The sequence below is a fragment of the Sinocyclocheilus anshuiensis genome, unplaced genomic scaffold, assembly GCF_001515605.1.
Source record: "Sinocyclocheilus anshuiensis isolate Anshui unplaced genomic scaffold, SAMN03320099.WGS_v1.1 scaffold330, whole genome shotgun sequence".
Classification (NCBI taxonomy): Eukaryota; Metazoa; Chordata; class Actinopteri; order Cypriniformes; family Cyprinidae; genus Sinocyclocheilus; species Sinocyclocheilus anshuiensis.
In genome coordinates this window covers 1427959-1451888 of record NW_015547689.1, presented here as the reverse complement: position 1 = coordinate 1451888, position 23930 = coordinate 1427959, and the positions used below count along the sequence as shown (strand labels likewise).

The 23930-nt window shown below is 37.5% G+C and overlaps 4 protein-coding genes across 8 annotated transcripts in view; 1 reads left to right on the top strand and 3 right to left on the bottom strand.

The window, feature by feature from the left end:
• Positions 1-132: 132 nt before the first annotated feature.
• Positions 133-1656, bottom strand: LOC107703481 (complement C1q subcomponent subunit A-like). The gene is made up of 3 exons (XM_016506103.1): positions 1378-1656; positions 1076-1239; positions 133-939 (listed from the first exon to the last, which is right to left on the bottom strand). The coding sequence occupies exons 2-3, from the start codon at positions 1227-1229 to the stop codon at positions 353-355; spliced, it is 741 nt and encodes a 246-aa protein (XP_016361589.1). The 5' UTR covers positions 1230-1239; positions 1378-1656; the 3' UTR covers positions 133-352.
• A 178-nt stretch (positions 1657-1834) lies between these two features.
• Positions 1835-5616, bottom strand: fbxo40.1 (F-box protein 40, tandem duplicate 1). The gene is made up of 4 exons (XM_016506102.1): positions 5542-5616; positions 3381-5177; positions 2269-2502; positions 1835-2041 (listed from the first exon to the last, which is right to left on the bottom strand). The coding sequence occupies exons 1-3, from the start codon at positions 5542-5544 to the stop codon at positions 2296-2298; spliced, it is 2007 nt and encodes a 668-aa protein (XP_016361588.1). The 5' UTR covers positions 5545-5616; the 3' UTR covers positions 1835-2041; positions 2269-2295.
• Positions 5617-6309: 693 nt separating this feature from the next.
• fbxo40.2 (F-box protein 40, tandem duplicate 2) lies at positions 6310-10390 on the bottom strand. Of its 3 annotated transcripts, none has more exons than XM_016506099.1 (4): positions 10332-10390; positions 10072-10111; positions 7043-8869; positions 6310-6851 (listed from the first exon to the last, which is right to left on the bottom strand). In XM_016506099.1, exons 2-4 carry the CDS (start codon positions 10072-10074, stop codon positions 6663-6665), a joined length of 2019 nt encoding a protein of 672 aa, XP_016361585.1. In that variant the 5' UTR covers positions 10075-10111; positions 10332-10390; the 3' UTR covers positions 6310-6662. The 3 variants fall into 3 exon arrangements, with proteins under 3 accessions (XP_016361585.1, XP_016361584.1, XP_016361587.1); XM_016506098.1 differs by lacking the exon at positions 10332-10390 and adding an exon at positions 10242-10318; XM_016506101.1 differs by lacking the exon at positions 10332-10390 and adding an exon at positions 10242-10318 and having other exon boundaries at positions 10072-10108.
• A 2680-nt stretch (positions 10391-13070) lies between these two features.
• The window catches only part of arhgap42a (Rho GTPase activating protein 42a), a 25019-nt gene continuing 14159 nt past the window's right edge, over positions 13071-23930 (top strand). For all 3 annotated transcript variants that reach the window (XM_016506188.1, XM_016506187.1, XM_016506186.1), the window contains exons 1-4: positions 13071-13420; positions 14088-14183; positions 16270-16331; positions 22271-22342. In XM_016506188.1, the coding sequence (XP_016361674.1) occupies positions 13267-13420; positions 14088-14183; positions 16270-16331; positions 22271-22342 (384 nt within the window). In that variant the 5' untranslated portion in view covers positions 13071-13266. The remainder of the gene's footprint in view (positions 13421-14087; positions 14184-16269; positions 16332-22270; positions 22343-23930) is intronic.

Genomic DNA, 23930 nt, shown 5'->3' with positions numbered 1-23930 from the left:
AATTTCAATTATTTTTTAACTTTTAATTTTTTTAATCAGACAACTTTTATTTTCGTTAGACACATATTTCATTGTTAATGGATTGTAGAATTTAGAATTAAAATATAGTGAAAGGTAATCATTTCGAATAAACATGTTCTTATGCTTTTTATTTAGTTAATTGGAGACATTTATCAAAGACAACAAAGCAGTTTTAATACAAGACCAGATACAAGAATACAAGATTTGAATACAGCTTGCAACAGATTATTAGATTTTCATTAATGTTTTTGAAATGCTTACATCACTGCTATACATCACTATCACAGTCAATAATTATTTGCAGTGTGTTTAATATGTAGACTATTAAGTCCTATGGTTTGTGATAGATTAAAAATCCATTGAACACAGCAGACATGCTTTTGGGCATTTTGCTGCCAGCAGCACTTTTTGTGAAAGGCTCGATCCATACTTTGTCATTTGTAAATAGTTGAAGTATGGCACCACCTGACACAACAGCAGATAGTGATCGTGGGTTTAAGTCACAAAAATTCAGGCTGACTGAATTCCTGTTACTCTTAAGTCTGAGACATAAGTGTCCTTCAGACGATGCGTGAAACACAAAGTAATACACCCCAGGAACCTTGCAAGTGAAATAGCCAGTTTTAAGGTTGAAATCATTATCGACATTGCTAAGTTGACTATCAAAGATCACAGGTTGGCCATATGAAGCATAATCTGCTCGGTTTCGCAGCACAGAGAAAGCTGGCTTCTTACTGGCAGGGCCTCCACTGCCATCAATGCCACCACTTGATCCTCTAGGACCCTTAGGACCAAGAAAACCCTTTGGACCCTGTGCACCCATAAAACCCTTTGGACCAGGTTCTCCTGGAAAACCTCTGATGCCCGTCTCTCCTTTGAGTTCTTGCATGGTGATACTGTTCAGCTCATCCTGCAATGCTGAGAGAGCATACTATTACTCAAAAACTATAATTTCTATTCCTTCATACTAACAATTGCAAGCTCAAAAAAATGCTATTTTTAGCTGATCGTTTTCAACTGGATATGGGATTCATAACACACATTACTTTCTCACCTGGTACTCCTTTCTCTCCCTTTGTTCCTGGTAAGCCGTCCCTGCCAGGGACTCCACTCACGCCATCTCTCCCATGTATCGCACATGTATCATCCTGACAGAAAGCAAAGGGAAGCAGCACCCAAAGAAAAGCAAGTAAAGCCAGTGGCTGCATCCTAAAACATCTAAATCACGAAGAACAAATGAGGTTAACAACTGCACAGGTGTTTTGAGTTAACGTACTATAATAGAAACAACTATAAGACAATATAATATTGTATTATTATTCTAAAATCCTTAGCAGTTAAAAATTTCTGTCTTACCAGTGTCCCGCTGTAAATTTTACACTTCTTTTCTTGATTGTGGGTGGTAAAATAGGGTTAAAAAAAGGCTGATGCTGAGAATTTTTTTTTTAATTGTTTCATTTCTCCAAAATTTGAACTATATTAAACATCTTTTGAAATTGCCAACAAATGGGTTTTTTTTCCTTCCCCATTCTCCATCAACATTCCGTTTTTTATTCTCATAAAACATTTATTGACATAATAAAAGGTCAAAAATCAGTGTTTTACTTCTTAAAACTGTCACAACAACTTAACCCAACTTAACCCTTTACTACACAGATCAACAATTATAAGATTACCAAATAAAAATCTATTTGATGTCGATAATAATCAAGTTGATGGTAATCAGAATGGTTTGGTTACCCATATATCTTCTTTTGTGATCTGCAGAAGAAAGTAAGGCATACAGGTCTGGAATGACATGAGGGTGATTAAATGTTGATAGAATTTTTATTTATGGGTGAAAGGACAGGGTAATAAATTCAACACAAAAATCATTCCATGCCAAAACTGAAAAGAATGTGGTGATTTATTTATTTTTGCAAATATGACAAAATAAAATTCCAAACAGAATAGCACAAAATAACACATAATTTCAGTATAGATGAAGGATTGTGTGAGTCTGTCACAAAAAAAAAAAAAAAAACATTTATTTTGATTGTTATAATACAAATGCTACTCGTTTTTCATGAATATGGAGACTAGACTCTGATTCCTGTGTGCGTTTATCTCGTGACACTCATTAACACCAGTTAAAGGAACAGGTGCTGTCTTGTTCTCCCTCTGGTAGTATGGACAAACCTTTAGATGTTCAGAAATTGGAGGCAATTTGTCAAGTGGGAGTGTGTCACAAAAAAAAAAAAAAAAACATTTATTTTGATTGTTATAATACAAATGCTACTCGTTTTTCATGAATATGGAGACTAGACTCTGATTCCTGTGTGCGTTTATCTCGTGACACTCATTAACACCAGTTAAAGGAACAGGTGCTGTCTTGTTCTCCCTCTGGTAGTATGGACAAACCTTTAGATGTTCAGAAATTGGAGGCAATTTGTCAAAGCACCAGCTGTCCACAGTGGAGAACAGGTTGCTAAACTGCCAAACCTGATGACGTTTTAAAGGTCAATTAGTGTAAGTCAGATACTTCTTATTTTAAAGGGGTCATGATGCTATTTTAAAGATCATTATTTTGTGTATTTGGTGTAACATAATATGTTGACATGCTTTAATGTTCAAAAAACACATTATTTTTCAAATACTGTACATTATTGTAGGTCCTCTATGCCCCGCCTCTCTCAAACACGTCGTTTTCAACAAAGCCCCCTCCTTTGACAAGCGCACAGCTGACCCAGTGCATTGTGATAACCAATGATTCCTAATTGCATCTACTTCCGGAAGGCCAAATAAAGTGCTTTTGCTTTCGCACTGAAACACACACCGTCTCCCTGACATGGCTGCATCAACACGACTGCTGTTCCTGAAACCACGCCTTCTTTCTTTGCGTGCACATTTGGGCGGCATTATGCTAATATTTCCACATAGTGACGTAGATATGTGAGGGCGTGTTAGAATGACACGTTTTAGGTAGGCGTGGCTGACTCTTAACTTTTATAAAGAATATCTCTTTGGATTTGAGACTTTAGTCTTTGCAACTTTACAGATCTTCTTTATGCACCAAGAGCTTGTAACACTCCAAAGAGAAAGGAAAACTTGAAATCGCATCATATGACCCCTTTAAGAGTTCATGCATATACACAAGCTAAGTGAACTGCTCCATCATTCTGAGTCTTGAGAGTTTTGAGAAACACATTTTCTCTGCTTTCTAATGATTATGATTCTAGAAAATTCAAGTTTTTTAAAATTGCATTTCTCCACAAAAGTCTCATTGTGACTTCAGACTCCAAATGATAGGCCTGTTCTCTACACAAGATTGCCATTTTTTATTATTATTATTCAAAATTTTAATTGCTGTAGAAACTCACCCTCTTTCTGGCTCTCCAGCACCATCCACCATGAGAGTAGACCTTCTTCTCCCACTTCAGTGAGACCATTCCTCTATCATGAAGCAAGGTCCTGCATACCTCCCTCATTAGACAAGAGACCAGAGCCAGCTGGGACAGGGTGAAGCTATCAAGAAATCCAGCAACATGGACTAGAACCTCAAAAGGTAGCCTGCTCAGAGCATCTGTATTGCGTGCACGCTTTCTTTCCACAGTCACCGGTTTTATACCGTCATACAGTGTGCCTGAAACCTTCGGTCGGAGACAGAAAGTGCTGAGCTCCCTGTCATAGAAAACCGTCGCTCTGTGAGAGCTGGGCTGAAACCTTCTCTGAATAAAAGTGCAGCCAAGGTAGGCCAGAGGGCATCGCTGTTCAAACCATCCACTGATGCAACTCTGGATGTCAGAGTGAACGTTCTTGTAGTGTGACGGAAACTCATCCCGTCTGAATATGTGGTTGCAGAGGTAGGTAAACGCAGAGCTGGATTTGTTGTGTCTTCTGGTGACGCTCTCAGCCTGAATGTGGACGTGAAGTTTCAAAGCCCGGTCTGCAGTGATGTCGGCCAGTGAAGTCTCTTCTTTGAAAGGTGCCAAGTAGAAATCATACGTCTGTGTTCCAACGTCCAGAAGAAGGGCATCTGTAGACCTGGATTCGGCTATGAGATGCCCCCGTAGTTCCCTCTCCAAAGAGCACAACAGAGTAGCTTGAACTTCATCCCATTTTGGAATGTCATCGATTTCAACACCTAGGTCAGATGTGTCTACGCTTGAGTTCACCTTCTTGTTATGCGAGGGGTTTCGAATGCGACTTTGTTTGGCTTTGAAGCTGGTTGGGACTTTGAAAGTGCGGACTGTTTTAATCTTCATGGGCTCCAAATGTTGATAGACAAGTTTCTTCTTGGGCCTCGTGTCACATGCAAACAGGGATGTGGCTATGAGGAATTTGTCTTCATCCATGTCGTATGCATTGTATTGAGGGATGTCAGTAGAGGCGTCAAGACTTTCGTTCTTCGTTGGCAGCTCTTCCCGTAGGACGTCCAACCTGCTCGGGTTGGCTTGTGGCTTTATTTCTTTGCGAGAGGTTTCAGGATTTTGCCCAATAGATTTTATTGTATGCTTGCAGCCGCTCAATTCCATGCTGAACATTTTTTCCCAAATATTATAGCTTTCGAGATTGACCACTGTAGGATTCCTCGCTAATTCCTCTCGTTCCTCCTGAGTGAGACCACCTCCTTCCATTTCTGCACTTGAAGACGCAGATGCTTCATCGACCCCTCCCACGGCCCCCTCCGGAACTGCAACCGAAGGCTCCTCAGCCACCTTTTCAATAAGTTCAGGAAAGAGAGTCTTCATTTTAAGAGAATGAAACAGATGCTGCTGGTCTCTCAGAGCCATCGAGAGATCCAGAGGTTCCTGAGTGTTGTTCTCCTTCAAAATGTTCTCGTAGAACTCAGGGGTCTCAGACTCTTCAATGGGCCATCGGTTCCACTCCATTGAGCAGGAGACGACACTGGCAGGACACACCGTCAAATGCTTAGCCACGTTTGAGCGGCACATGATGAACGGGCAGCCGTATTCGACATTGAGACAAGGCACCCTGTCGTTGGGGCACAAGAGCATGTGTTCTTCTTCCTTGCATAGGTGAAACACAGCACCGCACAGCAAACGGCAGCTCATGATCGCACATGACACAGAAATCTCAATCGCCATCTTGCAGCGCCGGCTGTGGCAGCTCTCGCAGTGGCGATGAAGCTTCGATGTTTGGGTCCTTAGTCTACCCTGTGAAGAAGTGCAAGATAACAGAGTTTTTACAATGTTTTAGACTGAACAGAAACTTTGTGTATTACCATAACTACAAGTGAATGTCAATGACATGTCAATGTCAATGCTAGTCAAATCTCAGATCTAGAAGAACATCATAGTCTTGGAATTAATGCATATGCTATATGTACATAATATACACGTTTTTGCATATTCCTCCTCTTAGTTGTAAAACCTGAAATGTATTTTAGAAATATCATTAATCCTAAGCTAATGGTAAAAGCCTAAATGCTTCTTGCAGAAACAGTGCAGATATTTAGACTGCTATGTTTACATCTTGTATTTGGCAGACACTAAAAAAAGCAGAGAAAATTTGACCTACCATAGTGTTTTTACTGTGAACCCCACGCTGGTGTTCAGCTCAGTCACTAAAAGTTTGAGTGAGCTTATTTCTGTGTCTGCACACTAGTTAAAAATAGACACTTTTTATATACTGGGAGTGTGACTAGGGCTTTGGCATTCAAGAGTCGAGTTACATGTTCTGTAACCATAGCTGCTCTAGGTACCCGGTGTTTTCAAGACATCCAAATTTAGCGGCAGTTCAAATAGAATGCGTTTTTGCATTCCACTGCCCTGCATTTGAATTATTTCTCTTTGACTGCTGCACAGCATCTAGTTGATTTTTTAAAAAGTTTTTAAGATGCTGCCAAGTTTAAAGATGTTTTTAATTTGATATGTCATCTTAAACTTTTCTTAAGCTTTTCTTTTCCATTGTGCTGCATTTGGCTGTTTGAATGCAATAATTAATTCATGCACATATGGTGTTTTTAAACATTTTCAGTATTATTTATTTACATTTGTTTGTTAGGTCTATTTATTCAACAGTGGTTTTCTAATCATATGGGGCACACAAAAATGATAAATTTTACTCTATGGGTTCATTATACCCATTCATGCTTGCATGTTTGAACAAAAAACATAAAACATGACAAGAGCTATGGAAATCTAGAGTGAAGAGAAGAAACACATTCTGCTGTACTGTAAGTTGCATTTAAAGTTTTATTGTCTAAATTTACGTTTTATAGAGAGAGAATAAAAGGCAAAATTCAGTTAAAAATCAAACACACAAGAAGTACCTTTAAGACCTGGAAATCTGGAATTCAAAATTTAATTTAAACCTAAAAAATAAAATTATTAATAAATAACCATAAATAATACGATTCTGCATTCTAGGCCACTTAATAAATGAGCAATTCTGTGACCGTGATAAAGTGGAAACGACTACTGTCATTAAAGCAAAAATGTAACAAATATTTGAACATTCTGAAATGATAATTTTTAAATAAATTTTTACACTGCAGTTGTTATGTAGAATATTAATTTAATAGTAGTAAGTATCAGCATAATAGAAATAGAATCATTTTCACTAGTGGACATTTGAATCTCACTGTAACCATCTTACGTTTAAGCCAGAAATTCCAAATAAAAGTTCCAGTTACAGTATCATCTGCGTCCCATAAACAAAGAAACCAAACTGTCTCTCTCCTTTCCTTTCATACTGGCCAGGGCAAAAGGCTCAGTTTTCAGTTCAGTTTGGTAGAATGGACAACATTTCAGGTGCTCAGCCATTGATGGTGTGTCGTCGATGCACCAGTCACCCACTTTACTAAAAAGAGTACTGAACTCCCAGACCTAAGAAAGAACGATAAGGAAATAGCATAGTTAAAATCAATAAATCAATGCAGATTTTGAATTGTTACAATCTTTTTAGAAATAAACAAATGGTTGGTTGGTTTAATTAATTGCTATAATAATTTATAAAAAAATAACTTTACAAATATATTTTAAAGCAATTCATTAAAAAAAATGCTGAAATGTCTTACTTTGGTAGGTTTCCAGCTGGTTCTTCCATGAGAGTATGACTTCTTATGCCACTTAAAGCTCACCATTCCTCTTTCCTGCAGAAGCGTGGCACATATATCCCTGAAAAATCGGGAGACCAAGGCTAGCTGGGACAGGGTAAAACTATCCAGGTAACTAGCGATGTGGTAAAGCACCTCAAAGGGAAGGTTACTGAGAGAATCTTCATATTTGACACGTGCCTGTAGTGGAACGGTCTGTGAATCGCTCCTAAGAGAGTCGGAAACCTCAGGTGTGAGGGTGAAAATACTGAGGTCTTGGTTATAGGAGACTTTGGCCCTGTGTGTGGACGGCTGTAATCTTCTTTGACTGAAGGTGCAACCAAGGTAGGCCAGAGGGCATCTCTGCTCAAACCAGCCACTCAGAGAGGACTGGATATCCAAATGCACATTCTTAAAGTGTGAGGCAAACTCATCCCGCCGGAAGAAATGGCCACACAGGAAAGTGAAAGCTGAGGTTGATTTGTTGTGTCTGAGGGTAACCGTTTCTGTATCAAGGTCAACGTGAAGTTTCAAATCCTTGCCTGCTGTAATTTCAGTCAAAGTTGCGTTGTATTTGAAGGGAGCTGTGGAAAAACTATACGTCTGTGTTGCGATATCGACATAAAGTCCATCTGTTGGCACCGTTTCGCTTATTTTGTGGCCCCTTATCTCAGCCTCTGCATGACAGAGTAGGGTTGAAAACATCTCATCCATCTCCCCGCCATCTTTCTCAGATATATCCAGGTCAGATGTGCCAACGCATTTGTGCTCGGTCATTACTCTCGTATTGAATTCTCTAAGTTGAATGCGTCTCTGTTTGTAACTACTGGGAACCTTGAAGGAACGTAGAGTCTGGACTGGTATTGGCTCCAAGCTACCATAAACAAAATCTCTCTCTTTGGGCGTGCAAGCATCCATTTGACCGAAGGAGATCAGCATGCGCCCATGATGCACTATGTACATGTTGAATTCTCTGGGTTTCACCTCACGCCCAAGTCTCTCCAGGACACCATCCTGCCATGGTGCCAGTCCAGTTTTGGAGATATCCACATGGGATACATTTGCTTCTTTTTTCTCAGGCTCTACAGAAGCTCCTTGCGAACCTTTAGATGTCTTTTTTCCTTTCTTTTCTTCTGTTTTTGACGCCTCTGCCTCTGCCTCTGCCTGCCTGCAACCACCCATTTCCATGCTAAACATCTTTTCGAACAGATTGTACTTCCTCTTGTCAACAGGACCATTAAGGACCACATCTTCTCCATGTCCGTTGACGTGCATCCCATTACACACAGTGTTTTTTCCTACCGCTCCCTCCTCAATGTCGTACTTCTTCACTGGGGCAGGTTCCTCTTCTTGTTCCTCCATTAACTCAGGAAAGCAGCTCCTCATTTTCAACCTGGCACATAGATGTTTCTGGTCTCTCAGTGCCATGGAAAGGTCCAGTGATTCCTGCTCATAGAGCTCTTTCAGAAGGTTCGTATACAAGGGGGCTTCTGGGTTCTCAAGAGGCCAACGGTTCCACTCCTTCAAGCAGCAGACGACGCTTGCGGGACACACCTCAAGGTGTTTGGCCAGCCGAGAGCGACACATGGTGAAAGGGCAGCCATAGTGAGCATTAAGGCAGGGCACGTTCACATTGGGACACAGCAGAGAGTGTTCATCCTCCTTACACATGTGGAAGGAGGCCCCACAAAGCAAGCGGCAGTTGATGACCATGCATGACACGGATACTTCTATGGAGGCTTTGCAGCGGCGACTGTAACAGGTCTCACAATGTCTGTGCAGCCTCGGACCAGATCTCCTATAGCGACTCTGTGGGAAAACACAATAGACAAGCACAACAAAGCAACTTACACTGGTTCCAAATTGGAATCTCATAAAGACAAGCACAGACTTCATTCTATATTGTTGTATCTCCAATAGAAACAGGGGCTTTCTCATTCGAAAGCACATTTTGATTGGACAAAAATTTGGATTAAAGGGATAGTTCCCCCAAAAATGAAAATTAGCTCCGATGAGAAGTGACGAAGCGCAGAGGAGAGAGCAAAACAAAACACTGGTCACGATTAGAAGGACAATTAGAAGTACAAAACGAGGATTTGTGAAGAAAAATGTTGGAGGATTTCGATATAAGCCAAGAGGAGAATGGTTTTCCTTTGCTCCTGTAAACAAAACTTGGTTCTCGCGAGACTAGCATATTCTCATCGGAGCTTACGCTATGCCTACGTCCTACATCATCCGCTGGAAAACCACTCTCTCGTGAATGCGCATACTGTTTATAAAGTTTTAAATATGGATATTTTTCTTACACAAAGGCATCGATTCAATTATTTTTATGATGGATGGATGCACTTTATTGGACTTCTATTGGACTATTGAATATCAACACCCATTCACTGCCATTATAAAGCTTGGAAGAGTTAAGTTTTTTTTAATATAACTCTGATTGTATTCGTCTGAAAGAAGAAAGTCATATACACCTAGGATGGCTTGAGGGTGAGTAAATCATGGGGTCATTTTGATTTTTGGGTGATCTGTCCCTTTAATTTAGATCTATCTGATTTTGAGTCAACTTTTATGAATACAATAGCATATGAATGGCCTCTGTAATGCTGGGGCCAAAAGAGAGATGAGGTGGATCCAATCACAGAGAAGGTTTATTTACTGAATAAAATTAAACAAAACATAGGTAAACCAGGATAACATGGAACAGGAGCAGATCAGGAACATAGAACACGAGCATCTACAAGAAACAACAACTGACCAAACACAGGGGTATATATACACAAGTTAACCATGGTTAACAAGGGACAGGTGTGGGTGATTACTTGTCATGGAGATTAACAAGGCAAACAGAGACACAGAACACAGGAAGAGAGCACAGAATAATAATGCTCCATAATATAATGCTACCAGATTCTGTAATTCACATTTGTATCATGACATATACTTTTACAAACAAAATATCACTGTGTAACCAATATTTTAATAATGAGAATATTAAATGAACATACCATTATTATCTGAAGCAGTGTCAATGAGCTACAGCAGCTTCTGGAAAAAAAAGGTAGTATTTTACTCATTAAAATATATGTATACACATATTGATCAATTATAACACAATTATCTGTATGCATTTATATATTACATTGTGCTAAAACACAAATTTTCCTTATAAAAGTACCTGGTTTTGTAAGACCTTGCTGTATACTTAAGGGCAAGCGGTTGCAGACAGCACTGACAGCAGAAGCTAAACAGTTACCAAACAACTTACCTAATGGGTGAACCATGTCTCAAGAAGTTCCCTGGCTTGTTCCAAGACTCCTTTCTAAAGAACAGGATGTGGGTCATGTTAAAAATAGTTGCCTCAGCTGTCAGTAGCAAGTTACATGGCTTGAAGATACTGAGGAAAAGTTGACAAACACATGACAAGCATAGTCAAATAAAAAGCAATATATTTTTGTCTATCTTGCTATAATTAAAGCTCTTTACTACCTACAGAGGGCGAACAAAAGACAGAACAGACAGGCAGAAAGAGTTTAAACTTGTTTGTTTTTTTATTGTTTCACCAGTGGGTCACTAGATGGCAGTCTTTCCTTTTGGGTTATGGGACTGGGATCCCCAAGGACACAGTGTATTATTCAAGAAACCTTTTGTTATCTGAACACAAACATATTTTGTGCTCTTCTCCATCCTTACCCTTTCCTTCTTTTTCATTAATGAGTTTTTGTCATGTGATGTTCCTGATGTAATTGCTTTTTTATCAGGAGGCTCAGGAACATCCATCCATCCTTTTTCCAAACTGCTTGTTCTATGTAAGGTTAAGGGGATGCTGGAGCCTATCCCAGCATCTCTGGCCATCGCAGTGCTGGCTCAGAAACAAGTCAAATTCCACATTTATATTGATGCAGTTAACTAATATAACTTTTTACAAGTTGGCCATCATGTAATTCTACAGAAAAATGCATGTGTAGTTTTGTGTGCAATGCAGTTGTATGCTATCGTATAGTGGGCCTATACTATACCACAGTATATTCGTAGAATAGAATAGATCTTTATTGTCATTCTAAAAGGAACAACAAAAATACATTTAGCAGCTCTTCGATATCAGAATAACAATAAACACTGTATATAAAAAAGGACAATTGTGAAAAGAGAAACATGATGTGAATGAAAATGTAAATATATACAAACAAATAAACAGTATAAACAGACATATATAAGACATATATACAAAATGACAAAGGCTTAAATATAGAATGAAGATATAAATGCACTATAGTAACCACATTTCCTGGCAAATTATCATGATGTGGTTAATGTTATTAGTAAAATGAATATGATATATTCAATCAAAACGTGTAACTTTTAAAATAGTTCATTGTATTTTTGTGTTTTGTTTTCACTGGTGGATACCAAGTAACAAGTGCCAATACCTGTTCTAAATGTAGTATTTTTGAGCGAAACTATAATTACAATGGTACATTTTTGAAAGAGGTGCTATATCGTAAGCCAATTAGTACATAGCCTACTATAGTACAGTGTAGTATAGTATACTAAATAGTTCCACTATAAACATTAATGTTTAAATGTAAAACTTAAAATATGTGTGAATTAATTGTGGTAATTAAAATAATTATTTTTACAATCAGTTCTATCAAATGTGGCCTGTAATCATTTTGTTCAATCTTTGTGGGTCCTTTCTGGTCGTGACATTTCTAGTTTTCTAACATGTAGATCAAACACTTTTGTAAATGTTTTATATCAAATTAAACAAGAAAATATGCTGACTCAGATTACTTTATATCCATCCAAATAAAATACAGCATTAAAGGGGTCATATGATGCTTTTTTAAAGATCATTATTTTGTGTATTTGGTGTAACAGAATATGTTGACATGCTTTAATGTTCAAAAAACACATTATTTTTCAAATACTGTACATTATTGTAGGTCCTCTATGCCCCGCCTCTCTCAAACACGTCTTTTTCTACAACGTGCCTCTTTCCGACAAGCGCAGTCTGCTCTGATTGGCCAGCTGACCCAGTGCATTGTGATTGGGCGAACACCGCTAGCACTCGTCGGAAATGTAACGCCCCTTACCATAATTGCGAGCTTCATCTTTCAAAATAAATGTAGACAGAGCCCGAAAGGGGAACAGAGTCGCGTGACAGACACAGTGATGAAGCTGGTATGTGTTTGTGATGTGACCCCCTCTCTCTCGCGTGCTCTCTCTCTCTCTCGCTCGCTCTCTCGCGCGCTCTCTCTCTCTCTCTCGCTCGCTCGCGCTCGCTCTCGCGCGCTCTCTCTCTCGCTCTCTGTCGCGCGTTCTCTTGCTCTCTCTCTCGCTCTCTCGCGCTCTCTCTCGCGCGCTCTCTCTCGCGCGTTCTCTCGCTCTCTCTCGCTCTCTCTCGCGCTCTCTCTCTCTCTCTCTCTCTGTCTCTCTCTCGCGCGCTCTTTCTCGCGCGCTCTCTCGCTTGCTCGCGCTCTCTCTCGCTCTCTCTCTCTCTCTATCTCTCGCGTGCTAACTGCGGTTACTGAAACCACGCCTTCTTTCTTTGCATGCACATTTGGGCTGCATTATGCAAATATTTCCACATAGTGAGGTAGATATGTGGGGGCGTGTTAGAACGAGCCGTTTTAGGGGTGTGTGGCAGAGTCTTAACTTTGATAAAGTATATCTCTTTGGTTTTGAGACTTTAGTCTTTGCAACTTCAGGGATCTTATCTATGCACAATCAGCTTGTAACACTCCAAAGAGAAAGGAAAACTTGAAATCGCATCATATGACCCCTTTAAATGTTACCTTCCAACCCCCAAAATTGTAATATTTTTTCTATTTTCTTTTTTTTTTTTTGTCCTGCAAATCCTTCGTATTTGTACACAGAGACATACAACTTCTAGAGTCACCTCAGGAGGGTGTAGTAGCCTACATACCAAACACTGCACAGTCGCCTAATCATGTCCTCATGTTTTACTGTAGGTGAGCGGGATCAGACCAGTAGGAGTCACCGCTACACTCGCTTTCTCGCTCTTCTGAACCTCTCAGTGATAGAGCAGGGAAACAACATGCCGGAAGTGGGGTTTCGGGAGACAGAGTTTCGGGACTCGTAACCGTGGAAAGTTTACTCTATTAAGAAATCTACTTTTCCCGATAATTAAAGCTGTTCGTAGGGTTCCTTTCACTGTTTCATTCATCCGCACTTTCACAATGGGGCTCCCGGCGCTGGAATTCAGTGATTCTTTTCTGGACAGTCCTGACTTCAGAGAGCGACTCAAATGCCACGAAATTGAGCTGGATCGTACTAATAAATTCATCAAGGAACTAATCAAAGATGGAAATATGCTTATCAGTGCGCTTAAAAGTAAGTTACAGGTCGTATGTCTTTTTAAATGTAAGATAATCTATGATTCATTGAGGTTTATAAGCGAGAAAGCTCAGATTTGTTTTATGTAAATATATCAGGATTCTCAGAATATACAGTAGCCTATATATATATATATATATATATATATGTGTGTGTGTGTGTGTGTGTTAAAGACATTTCATTTAACTACTTAAAACTGCAGCTCCATATGTAAAGGGTCTTCATAGACTTATTAAATATTTAATCTCATAGAGCAAATCATTACACACATATTTAACCACTCTAATATCAAACAGGTTGAAGAAGTAGTGAGCATGTACAGGGCTGGTGTATGCCATCATTTAATGCTTGTTTATTCAGCTGGGATCTGATGTGATATCAGAAAGGAGACAAGTCTCTGCTAGATATGCTGTTATCAGCCACTTCACCAGCAAGGCTCATTCGGGCTTTTGTACCAAACAAAAGGCAGTGAATGTCTTCCCAAAAAGACCTACATCTTGTTTTGCACTAATGCTTTAATTGACTAAGTATTTGAGATGTCATCCCCTTCCTTTTAGTTTGAACAAATCACTGCTTATATAATATTACAATAATAATAATAATGAATATGCTCAAATTAAAAGGAAGCTCCATCACATAACTCTGTTTGTTGTCTCTTTGACAGATCTATCTGCAGCTGTGCAGAAATTTTCCCAGTCCCTACAGGATTTCCAGTTTGAATGCATCGGCGATGCAGAGACAGATGATGAGATTAACATTGGTAAGTGGTTGGCAAATGATCAAGAAGAAAATTATATAAACATTCATGTGATTTAGTTAATTATACAATTTCTTACATGGATAGTTTACCTAAAAATGTAGTTTCTGACATCATTTACTTACACTTATGTCTTTCTGAACCAGTATGACCCTCTTTCTTTCATGCAACTCAAAAGAAATTTAACAGAATGTCGAAGCTGCTCTCATCCATACAATAATAGTAGATGGGACAAGTAGTCAAGCCCAAAAAAGATGAGTTCATATGACTTCTGAAACCATATAACAGCTTTGTTTGAGAAACAGATTGAAATTGAAGGCATTATATATCTCTTGCCTTGAAAATTCAGGTTGATCACATTCATTGTATGAAATAATCAGCTTGGTCATTCAGCTATAATAACTCTTTTGTCTCACAGAAGAAAGAAAGTTATACAGGTTTGGAATGACAGGAGAGTGTGTAAATAATGGCAGAACATTCATTTGTTGGGTGAACTATCCCTTTAAGCTGTAAACAGTGATGTAAACTGAAACAGTCTCTAAAATGTCCATGTCTCCATGCCAGCTTTTTATTTGCAGCTGCCGTCCTCAGTCACCCATCAGCAGTAACAAATAATGTCTAATAAAGCTGAGAACACTGCATATTGCTGTTGTACCTCAGCCCCATAGTATCAAACACAACAGTGATGGCTCTTTATCAGACTGAGACAATTGCTGCCTGACATTTAGAAAACCATGAACCCAAACAACCGTCTGCAAGGAATGAGAATGTTCCTTTCTGGCCCTGGCTGCCCATATTGGTCATAACAGTTTTAGATATTTAGACTGGTGAGACTGATAATTTGCAGTTTTATTGTTAAACATTTTAATGTTAAAATTTATACAGTTACTCCTTTTATCATCAAAATGTGCAAAAATCTTTCATTTAATAGGGTTATAAGTATTGGCGATACTGGTTTTGATTGCCAGTAATAATGACCATACACTACCATTAAAAAGTTTGGGGTAGTAAGATTTTTACTAACTTTCTGATCAAATAAATGCAGCGTTTGTGAGCAAAACAGACTTCTTTCAAAAACAGTAAAAAAAAAAAAAAATTACCCTAAACTTTTGAACAGTAGAGTATGTTTGCGATAAATCATAATACCAGATCTTCGAATGTGATATGAATATCTCAACAGGATAAGTATTGTTTCATGCATGCCTGGCATGTCCTTTTAAGTGCATCTCTGCGGATTTGTGGTTCTCCTGCTATGCATCAAAGCAGATTTGTCTTGCTGTAACATGATTTTTAAATGACTGAGGGTGTGTTTATCTGCTGGTCTGAACTCCTAATAGAAAGTAGTTGAAAGTAGTTCTTATCTGAGTTCCTAATTGGATAAAATCCCCAGAGAATGACGAGAGGGGACTGAGAGGTGGGACCCTGCTTATCGCAAAACAGAAGAATGCTGTATATCCCAGAACAGGAAGTGATGTGGCCAAAGTGTACTTTGTTTAGGAAAAAAAAAGCACAATCTCAGAATCACAACATCATGTGATTTTAGTATTATGACATAATATCAACAGTAGTTTATTTTAGATCACTGTTGTTTTCTCCCACATTTCTGTTTTGAATCTTTTTTCAGGTGCTGGTTTTAGCCTGCGTCTGGCTTATATTTTAAGTATCATGTTCTGTAAACATTACTACAAGGCATATTCAGGAACTAGCATTAACAATCACACTGTTAGAAATGTAATGGATCACTGTAAAACATGCATTTCAGCTTTTGAAATTATTTATCTTCCTTTTTTTTCTACGACTGACCATGTTGCACACATGCAGGGCTCATAGAGGAAACATGTTTTATGTTACTCTCACATTTCTACATCTTGAACATGTGGTCTGCTGTTTCTTGAATACCCCTTTGTGCATTGATCAGTTGTTGGGTGGCCATGGTATTTTTTTTTTTCTGCGTAGATAATATTATATGCAGGTTTTCTGTATTTCCTTTAAGCCAGAGGTTCAAAGTGCAAAGTCAGATGTGCTGATAGAGTAATTACAGATCCAGAGATGATGATTAATGATTGGAATTCTTTCTCTCTTATCACAGCCCAGTCATTCAAAGAATTCTCCCAGCTGCTGAACACGGTGGAGGAGGAAAGACGACGACTAGTAAGTTGCTTTGTTTCTGTTCTTTTGTTTCTAAAAAAAAAAAACTATAGCATTCAAAAAGTATGGAGTCTAGGCCTATAAGATTTTTTTATGTGTTTGAAAGAAGTCTCTTATGCCTCTTATGGCTGTATTTGATCAAAAATACAATTTAACTACAATTTAAAAATAACTTTTTGAATATATTTAAATTTATTCCTGTAATGGCAAAGCTGAATTTTCAGCAGCCAGTCTTCAGTGTCACATCTCTCATTCTAATATGCTGATTTGGTGCTCAAAAAACATTTCATATTTTTATCAATGTTGAAAACAGCTGTGCTGCTTATTGTTTTTGTAAATACCATGATTAATGTTTTGAGGATTGTTTGATGAATAGAAAGTTCAAAAGAACAGTATTTATTTGAAATATAATCTTTTGTAACATTATAAATGTTTTTACTGTCAATTTTGATCAATTTGATGCATCCTTGCTGAACAAAAGAATTCGTTTTTCTTTAAAAAAAAATGGAAGTGTCTTTTCAATGAATCATTAAGTTTTTGAATGGACAATTCCTTCAGACTATGTGTAGGTTTAACATCTCAATGATGCCATAAACACACCACATGATGTGGTCTACTTCAGAAGTACCGCAAACCTCATAAATGAAGTAGCCATAGTGATAGTTTGCTTTCTAGTAGTCGTCTCTTTATTGTTCCTTTTATGTGGTATTGTTCACACATAGTTAAAGTTTCATAGCACACTTCTAGCCAAGTGGTTTAGCCCCATGAGTGTGTGCTATTTTGAGGGAGAGTTTTTGTGAGTTCCGCAGTCAACTCTGTGTGTGATGAGAAACAGGCCGTCTACAAAAAAGATGCTTTCTGTAGGTCATGACTCTTCGAGGAGGGAAGGTAAACTGCGTAGATCTGCAAGTGCATCACTCATGCTGTTTCTCTTAAATATCAGTGGCAGCATCAGTGCCAACAGCGTAGTATCTTCATTGCCATCAGCTGCAGCTGCTAATAGGTGCTTTTATAGGCATTATGCAAGAGGCAGCGTGTTGCCAGGGAATATTACTGCCGTTCACTGCTGCAGCTGGTGGATCATTAGTCATAGTACAGCAGTGAAAGACCTCACCAGGAAAACAATGCTCCTCTGTGCTTCACTGCTGACCCTATACCACGTTAACAAACATGCAGCTTTGTTTGGGATTCATGAGACACTTTTCTGTACATTTCTTTTATTGATAATATAGTTTGAATACACTACCGTTCAAATATTTGGGCTAATTTTCTTGGCAAATCTCACACAGACTGTATTTATTTAGTCACAAATACAGTAATAATGTGAAATATTATTAAATTTTTTTTTCTATTCTAATACATTTTAAAATGTAATTTATTCTTGTGATGGCAAAGCAGTCATTACTCCAGTCTTTAGTGTCACATGATCCTTCAGAAATCATTCTATAATTCTATAATATACTGATTCGGTGCTCAAAAATAATATCAATGTTGTTTACAGTTGTGCTGCTTAATATTTTTGTGAAAACGGTGATATATTTTTATGAATAGAATATACTTTGATGAATAGAAAATTAAAATTTTATTAGAATTTATTTGAAATAGAACTCTTTTGTAAAATTATAAATGTCTTAACTGTGACTTTTGATCAATTTAATCCTTTAATAAGTTCTTTCCTCTGACCCCAAACTTTTGAATGGTAATGTACATATTTGTATCTACTGATAGCTGCGATCAGCCATATTTGATATTTATGTACATACACATAATGTTTAAGTGATCTGTTTGAATTTTTTTTTTCTTCTGGACAAACATTTTTTTTTGTGATAACATGTCATGATTTTATTAGTCATCGTTTTATAGAGCAGAATGACTTCTGCCCAAATCTAAACTGAAGTCTTGTAAACGCAACCCAAGTTATTAGCTGTAATGGTGTGACTGTAAGACAGCAGCCTCTGTTGTAACAAAGACAAACATCTCTATTGTTGCTTCTGGGCTTGTGTCTGGATGTCTACTAAAAAGGCTGAGGTCAAACCTTAGGTCTTCCACTCATGACACTTTGTGTTATTGGCTCAGTCCTTTCAGATGATTGCTTTTCCAGTCTGTAGATCACAACATTGTTTCCTTTCTCAGTGAGAGACCTGAGTAATGCTTCCCTGTGCAATAAATATCATATTAGTGAATCATTCCTGCTCCACATATTCATGTTCCCATTATATATCTTAATTAGAAAAATTGATAATTTTCTTTTATTACAATGTCTCAGTGAAGTGAACATATACGGCTGAATTTAAAAAAAATGTAACTACTTTGGTTTGAGCAGTTGTTGCCATTTTTGGCATTTTGTAACTTGTTAGATAAAGACCTGCCAGTTATTAAGAAATATTCCAGATTGCTTCTCTCTTTTTTTTAGCTATAATTGAAGTTTTCTTGTTAATATAGTTTTAATTGGGGATCAGTTTATTGGTTTGTCCATTGTCCTCAGTTTCACTTTCCATCTTGTTAGTTTTGTAATATACCTTTAACAAAGAAATATTCAAGTGAAATCATCTAGTGACATCATCAGTGGCATAAGCATTTTTGGTTTGGTTCTGTGGTATTTTGTGGTGTCAGTTGGTTTGATTTTCATTTATTTTACAATAGTTTATCCAGTTTGATCAAATTACAGAAATCTAGATTATCAAATTTTCTTGCTTTGTGTAGATAATCAGTTATAAAAGTTATAATTAATAAATTAAGGGTTTTGAGCTATTCCTGAAAGTCTGGTTTAACCTTTTATCGAAATACGAAAGTAATAATTGTGTTTACACTGAACAAAGTTCAAAAGATTTATAAAAGAAATGACCCTAAAAGTGGATTATATTCAAAATGTGTCAGTACTCAAAGGAAAGACTTGATTTGTGCAAGAGGGTATGAAATCTATTGCATTTGCCTGGACAGCCCTAGTCCGCAAGCACCCAGGCTGCAGTTTCAGTCCCATCCATTGTTCACTGGAGAAAGGAGAGTGGGTCTGCGGAGCTGTGTGAAAAGCCCCAGGGGAAGAATTACCCAGTAGCCTCCTACAGTTTCTTTACTTCCTGCAGACCGTGGCTGTGTTACGTTTCAGTCTCACAGGCTCCTGCGCTGGGCCTCTCAGGATGACAAACACCTCGGTCAAGCTGAGAAAGTCCCCAAGGGCCTTTTCATTCATAGATGTACAATAACAGAGCCAAGGGGTGAATAACTCCCAGTAAATGCATTGCCCTCCCACAGGGGTGCAGATGGGAAGTACTCTGTGTTACTGGAGCATGGTGCCGAGACGGTCAGGTCTAGAGGCTGTGTCTCACGTAACGGTGAATCATTATGTAAACAGAACTGTAGTAGTGTTTCATTGAACTTCTGCCATTGTGTTCTGCCAGATTAGTAGACCGTCTCATATCCAGAGGTACTTTTATCTTAGGCACACTGCCAACATGCTCTGCTTTAAGTGGGAGGCATTTTCCCACATGATGGATCGGACTGATGTAAGAAGTGAGTTTCCTCTCTGGCTAAAAAGGGCCATGGGAAGTTTTGACGGGAGAAACTCTTGAGCAAGCAGAGCGACTGTCTGCACTCAGCGCTCGGCACTCTGCTGTATCTGAAGTGCTGAAAGGCCTCTTGCTTTAATGAGATAAGTGCTTATTGTTAGGGCTGCACAATTAATCGAATTTCTAATCGCGATTACAATTATGGATGCCACAATTACGTAATCATTCAATTAATCGTTCAAAGTCCACTTATGTTATTCTGCACGCTTAAGATATGTTTTTTTTTCTTTCTACATGTTATCTTAAGGGTTTTTCCATTGTTTTAGTTTAACATTATAATACCATTCATATTTTTACTTTTTTTATAATTTAAAGAAGAAACCAATCCGATGTATATTTGACATTTGAGGCTTAATACTATAGAAAAGCACTAAAGGTTTTTCAGTTAGAGTGTTTTCAGCTTGTTTATTTTCATATAAAAATATGGCATGCAGTTGTATCAAACAATGGTATAAACATCATTCAATGTAAATTGTGATAATCGTAATTAATAATCGCAATTACAATTTCAAGGGAATAATCGACCATTATGATTGTTGTCATAATCGTGCAGCCCTACTTGTTGTTGACTTCAGTTTAGTTCAATGTGGGTCAATGACGTGATGCTTTTTTATTAATTTATTTATAAATGCGTTCAAAAAGCAATTCATACAAATGTTAACTTTAATACACCTCTGTTATTATGAATATTCTTTTAAAGTTCTGCATTAAAAGGTATTTTGATAATCTTGGGGAGACATAAATTGTCAGGGTGGTGCAACTGTAAGTAGTTTGGTGTAATTTATTATTATTAATATTATTATTACTACTACTACTATTTAAAAATGTTAACATAAATGCTTCACTGCTTTTTAATATTTTAAAACTTTTGTCTGCCAAATTAAAGTCATGTTGTGTGACCAACATGTAGAGACACAAAACAGGAAGTGATATCATACCCTGCAGACCCTCATGACTGTGTGTCAAAGTTGATATTTGTGAAAACAAATAAAACAAACACTTTTTACATTGGAAAAAAAAAGCATTTAAAAGCATTTTTGAAAATAATAAAGATACGTACGATTATTTGAATGTATTATTTATTTGAAAATGGTATAAACATTTTTCAAAACCATACATGAATACAAAGAGTCCGTTTCTAAGATCTTGCTAAATGTGTTTAAAGTTGATTTTTAAAAGATTTTCTCTTTTCTTTATTGTGGCCACTCTTATATGTCCCATGTGCAGCTCATCTGTCTGATGCTTATAAGCCTGTCATGGATGTTTGTGTAAGGCAAGCTTGTTTGACTTGTTTCAAAAGTTTAAAATGAAAGTTTAGCATCTTATGTATAACATACAGTATATGCGGTAAACCGAACTGAAATTTAGTATAAATATGCTGTTGGTTTACACTATAGGGAAAGACTCTCTGTGCACCATCAGCCGAACAGGAAATGCACTCACATCTTAAAAATGAAGTTGTCACTTACATCTTTTTAAAGCATATAGAGTACATCTGGACTTGCTTGGAGTCTGTACATTTCTATTATTTGTAAGTGCAAATTCCATTAATGTTGATGTGGGTGGATGGAGCCTGTAGAGATGGACGGTCAGTGCTGCCACCGGCTGAGCAAAGGCAAGGATGTGGAACTTATTTTGACCAATTCTCCAGCGAGACATGAAGTCCTCCATGCTGCTCCTGGGAAAGTGTATAAAAGGAACTAATGTATGTAATTGTGTGTTTTTCCATTCGGAGTGCCTACATGAAAATGGTACTAATTATAGCGCCGTTATTTTACAGTAAATAAAAGTATTTTCCTTGGATAAGTTCACGCACTGTGCCAGCTGTTAACTATTAACGGACGATGAGTTCACACATTAAGAGAACCACGTTGTTGAATGTGTTGTTTTTTTTTACCCTACAGACTGTGAAATTGTTGAACTTTAAATACTTTCACCACATTGGTTTAAGCATATGTTGCTGTTTTTGTCGTGCTATAACTTATAAGATGGAAAAACTTGAAATTTATTTACAAATATTGCAAGTGTTTCTTATTTTTTTCTTTATTTAATCAATATATATATATATATATATATATATATATATCAAAAGATTTTTTTTCCATAATTAATTTAACTTTTATTTTAATGTAGGTTTGTGAAATTCTCATCTTATTTACCCATATTAAACCTTATACTAATGAATACAGGTAGAATGAACGGCTAATTTAGACAGTCTCTATGCTGTTAAGTACAAAACAAACATTTCCATCAATGACTATTGATTATTTTGTAATGTTTTATTATATAGTTAAAGGTTTTTGATGGATGATTCATAAGTGTTGGTTTGTCATACTTGACTGTTTGAAGATTTTTGTTGCTTTTTCTATTATTTAGATACAGAACGCTGATGACGTCTTGATCACACCGCTGGAGAAGTTTCGCAAAGAGCAGATTGGAGCGGCTAAAGTAAGTTCTTAATAAACCCCATTGTGAGTTAATGTACTACATGCCAGCAGAAAGTAATTTTTACCTACGCTGCGACAGGATCCTATACGGTCAATATAGGTCTGTGAAACCCTGCAGGAAGGGGGGAAATTGCAAACACCTGTTGAAGACAAGCTCAGTCAAATTATGGCCAGATACTGTAATGCCACATTGACCAACATGAAACGGCCTGTGAGCGCTGTGCAAGAGGGCACGTTAAAGTTAAAGCTTTACTCTTTCTAGGAGATTAGCTTGTTGTGCTGCATGGGAGCCCTGATGATCTGTGAATGTGGCCCCTCCAGCCATATTAAAAGAGCTGGAGCGCTGCCTTTTCAGCTCAAGGATCCAGAGCCAAAACTCTTGATGCCTTATTTGGGCGTTTTGGCCCAATGCTCTTAAGCGAGCGCTGCGAAGGAACTCGCTCAACTTAGACATTGAGACATGATAGAGGCCAAAGGGAACGGCAGCCTGGCTGTTCAACCTCCCGCAGATGTGTGCACATATTCAAACCAAAACAGTCACACATAATCTATTCCCTACTTATAATATGTAAATAGTAGGTCAGAATTGGAACAAACAGCTGAATGATAACTGTAAAAATAATAATATATCTATATTCTAAATATTATAATATTTATACATTTTTTAAGAGTTTTTATTTCGAAAGAAGGCTCTCGTACTGTAAAAGGCTGTATTTGATAAAAAAATATAGTAACATATTACATTTTAAAATAACTTTTCTATTTGAATAAATATTTTAAAATGTAATTTAATCCTGGTATGGCAAATCTGAATTTTCAGCAGCCATTACTCCAGTCTTCGGTGTCACATGAGCCTTCGGAAATCATTCTAATATGCTGATTTGCTGCTCAAGAAACATTTCTTATTATTATCAATATTGAAAACAGTTGTGCTGCTTAATATTTTGTGGAAACCATGGCAAGATTCAAGATCAAGGGACACATTTCCTAACAGCTTGCGCCAGCGCAAACAATATTTTGGCGTTAAAAACTACTGTCAAAATTGGCTAAAGACGCGCATTGAAAAATTAGCGCTGAAAAGGCATGGACCCAGTCATTTTTGCGGCAGACCTTATTGCTAATGTTTGCTGTAGTCAATTTACTGGTATATGCGCCATTATTTACCGGCCAAAAAAAAGCATGTCTTAAACCAGACGCTAATTTGCGCTGCTCTTGGTAGATTTTGTTGGTCATTATGGAAATGTTCCGGTTGCGTCTGTGTTCTTTAATGTGCGCACTGTCAGTAGATCAGACAGCCACAGAACTTTCCACTCCCATCTTTTATGGGATTGCGCTCTCATGCTGATTTGAGATTCTCATTGGTGCCCTGTTTAGTAAATCTGGCCCCAAGATTCTTTGATGAGTAAAAAAAAAGTTCAAAAGAACAGCATTTATAACATTATAAATATTTTAAAAATTTAATGAATTCTTGCTGAATAAATATTTTATTTAAAAAAAACTTACTGACCCCAGACTTTTGAATGCTAGTGTACATGCATATTATTTCTTTTTTTATGTCTACATACTATAAAATATAATGTATGTATATA